This window comes from Coffea arabica, chromosome 6e, assembly GCF_036785885.1.
Source record: "Coffea arabica cultivar ET-39 chromosome 6e, Coffea Arabica ET-39 HiFi, whole genome shotgun sequence".
Taxonomy (NCBI): domain Eukaryota; kingdom Viridiplantae; phylum Streptophyta; class Magnoliopsida; order Gentianales; family Rubiaceae; genus Coffea; species Coffea arabica.
Genome location: NC_092321.1, coordinates 55,438,251 through 55,441,260, shown reverse-complemented (window position 1 = coordinate 55,441,260; position 3,010 = coordinate 55,438,251). Strand labels below are relative to the sequence as shown.

General features: G+C 33.7%; 1 protein-coding gene across 1 annotated transcript; it reads left to right on the top strand.

The window, feature by feature from the left end:
- The first annotated feature begins 1,382 nt into the window (after positions 1-1,382).
- Positions 1,383-2,699, top strand: LOC113696829 (aspartyl protease UND-like). The gene has a single exon (XM_027216213.1). The coding sequence runs from the start codon at positions 1,383-1,385 to the stop codon at positions 2,697-2,699; it is 1,317 nt and encodes a 438-aa protein (XP_027072014.1).
- The last annotated feature ends 311 nt before the right edge of the window (positions 2,700-3,010 follow it).

Sequence of the window (3,010 nt, the reverse complement as noted above, 5' to 3'; positions counted from 1 at the left end):
AAAAGAAAAAGAAATAAAAGAAAGGAAAACAATTTCATCTTATGATTTTTTTCTTGAGAATAAAATGAGAAACTAAAAAGAAAAGAGGAAAATCCAAAATTGAAAGAATTGAAAGGCTAAAAAAATTGTATTTTAGGAAAGTGATTTGAATATTTTTTTTAATCATTTAAGAAGAAAATAGATCTCTGCAATTCCTCTTTTTAATTTCAATCATTAAGGTGAAGATTTTTGTGGGAAAGAGGAAGAATTAAATAAAGAAGAAAGAGAAAAAGAAATAAAAGAAAGGAAAACAAGGTAAATAAAAAGTCAAAATTATACAAGAGCAATTTTGTCCTATAGGGGGTTAAGTGAGCAAAATTAAAGGTTAGGGGGTAAACTGAAAAATGGGGTATACCTTAAGGGGATTAAATGTGATTAACCCTAAAGACAATTAGTATATATATTAGAATAGAAAACTAATTAGTATATACATAAAAATTAAAAAGAAGAAAACTAATTTCAAATAAAAAAGATAACAGAGACCCAAAATGAAAACAACCAACATAGTAGAGGGGAAATTTTTTTCTCTTATGGGTTAAGTGACACAAAATAAAGATTAGGAGGTAAAGTGAGAATTAGAATGTACGTTAAGAGGATAAATTATAATTATCTCTTAATTAAATAAGACCATGAACTTATCTGGCTATTGACTTATTACTTGTGAATAAACATTTTTTCCCAATTAAATGAGTTCAAAATAGGAATTTCATGAATTTCATGATTATCTGACTAATGTTGCTTCTCACTCTCCCTTAAAAATTTGAATAGTAATATTTATCACAAGTTTTTCATCACCGGTGTATTACTTCCTACACACACAGATGATTTGAAAATTAATTTCTTTTCCCATCCTTGTCAAGTAATGATGTGGCAATTGCTTAATGAATTTAAATGCCCAATTATTTGTTTACAATCACATCGTAAATACTCGGAAGAAACCTTAATTAAGGTAAGACATTTGCAAATTGCTAGTACTTTGTTATTTATTTGACTTAAAAAGAAATTGTCACATAAAGTATGAACCAAAAAAAAAAAAGGGTATGAACCCGAAAAATTTGTCTACTCTAAAGGACAACCACCATAAAATAAACAGACATGCACGTTCATGAATACATTAAAATGTTACAGATGCTATTACCATTAGTGATTGGCAGGCCAGATGCTATATATCTGTGTTCCTTGCGCTTTCTTTCCAGTGGTGACCTTCTCTAAATCTGTCACGTCTAGAAAATTGTATAGGCTTGTTAAACTTAAGCATGGGAAAGTTCCAAAACTCATCATTTAGTGTCATTTTCTGTTTTCTACTCCTAGTAATTGAATTCTCAAGTGCCACAGGAAATAGGATGGTCGCCAGAATGGTTCATTACAATTCTGTTGAGTCTCCCTATTTCGATCCAAATGCCGCCAACAGGGACTTGGAAATCTCATTAGCACGTTTGGATCATTTGAGAGGGCACGTGGAGGGAGATTTTAATGATAGTAAAGTTCGAACCGAGATAATCTCACGTCCACTTATACCTGTGTTTCTAGTGTATTTGCAGGTGGGTGAACCGCCCCAGGAACAAGCTGTTGCTATGGACACTGGCAGCTCATTGTTTTGGGTCCACTGCGTACCAAATCATGGGGAGGTTGACCCTATATACAAAATATATAATCCTGCAAATTCTAAAAGTTATGCAGAGGAGTTAATTTGTAGCCAGTACTGTGATGAGGCTGCTTTTGTTAACTGCGTTCAACTTGCCAGTCGTTGCTATTATTATACGAAATACTTGGCAGGTGATACTAGAGGGTTCTTGGGACGCGATAGCATAGTTTTCAAGCCATTTTACGATAACCAATCCACCATTGATAATGGTGTATTTGGATGCGCCCGCAAATCTTCAGATTTTCTAGGTAAATACAATGGAGTTCTAGGACTTGGTACGTTTAAAGTTTCATTAGTTTCACAAGTGGGTGCCAGGAAACTAGGTCCTAGAAAATTTTCCTATTGTATCGGAAATTTGAGTGATCCATTTTACAAGGATAATGTATTATTCATTGGAGAAAACATTAAGTTTGATGGCCAAACAGCACCTCTTTACCTTGAGGGAGGCCATTATGCTGTAAACCTAGAAGGCATTAGTTTTGGAGGGAGATTACTTGATATTGACAAGAAACTATTATGGAGAAGTGATGCGACTCACACAGGTGGTGCAATTATTGATTCAGGTTCAAGCGTGAGTTTTCTTCAATCGATAGCTTACTATAAACTTGAAGAAACAATTCTTGATTTCATCGGAGACAAGATGGAGAGATCAGACGACATCTCCTCGGAAGGTGTTCTGAGGCTTTGCTTTAAGGGAAATTTGTATAGGGACTTCCAGGATTTTCCCTTGGTTACTTTCCATTTTGAGAATGAGGCTACATTGAATCTAGGTGTTGAAAGCCTTTTCACGCTTCTACAACCAAATTTAACATGTTTGAATGTGGTGGATGCTTATCTGAAGGATCTTGATCACAGCCTTCTTGGTGTTCGTCTCCAACAATATCATTATGTGTCATTTGATGTTCAGAACAAACAAGTTGGTTTTAGGAGGATGGATTGTAGAGCTTTGAGGCATATTTGCCTGATATGTGGGGATGAGGAAATTTCTTTGCGGAAGGATGAAATGCTTATGTGATGTTTACCAACTGTTGTATTAATATATAGTAACCAAAATATGGTTTTTTGGTGCTATAATGCTGATAATGGATAAAGTTTTTGAATTACTTTTCCTTTTCTTAGTTCATTATATTTCCTTTTTTTCTTTAAATTTCTCAGCCTTTATATTAAGCTTTTCCAACACATGCCTCACTCTCTTCTGTGTGATGTGTACCACTCCATAACAAAGTAAGGATTTTTCATTGGAAAAATTTCCATCTTTTATTTGTTGTTGTTGTTGTTGTTTTTGTTGTTGTTGTTATTATTATTATTATCATTAGTATCATCATC

Bases quoted from the DNA above. Each gene is read 5' to 3' on its own strand.
- LOC113696829 (XM_027216213.1), top strand. From the start codon at position 1,383: ATGGTCGCCAGAATGGTTCATTACAATTCTGTTGAGTCTCCCTATTTC.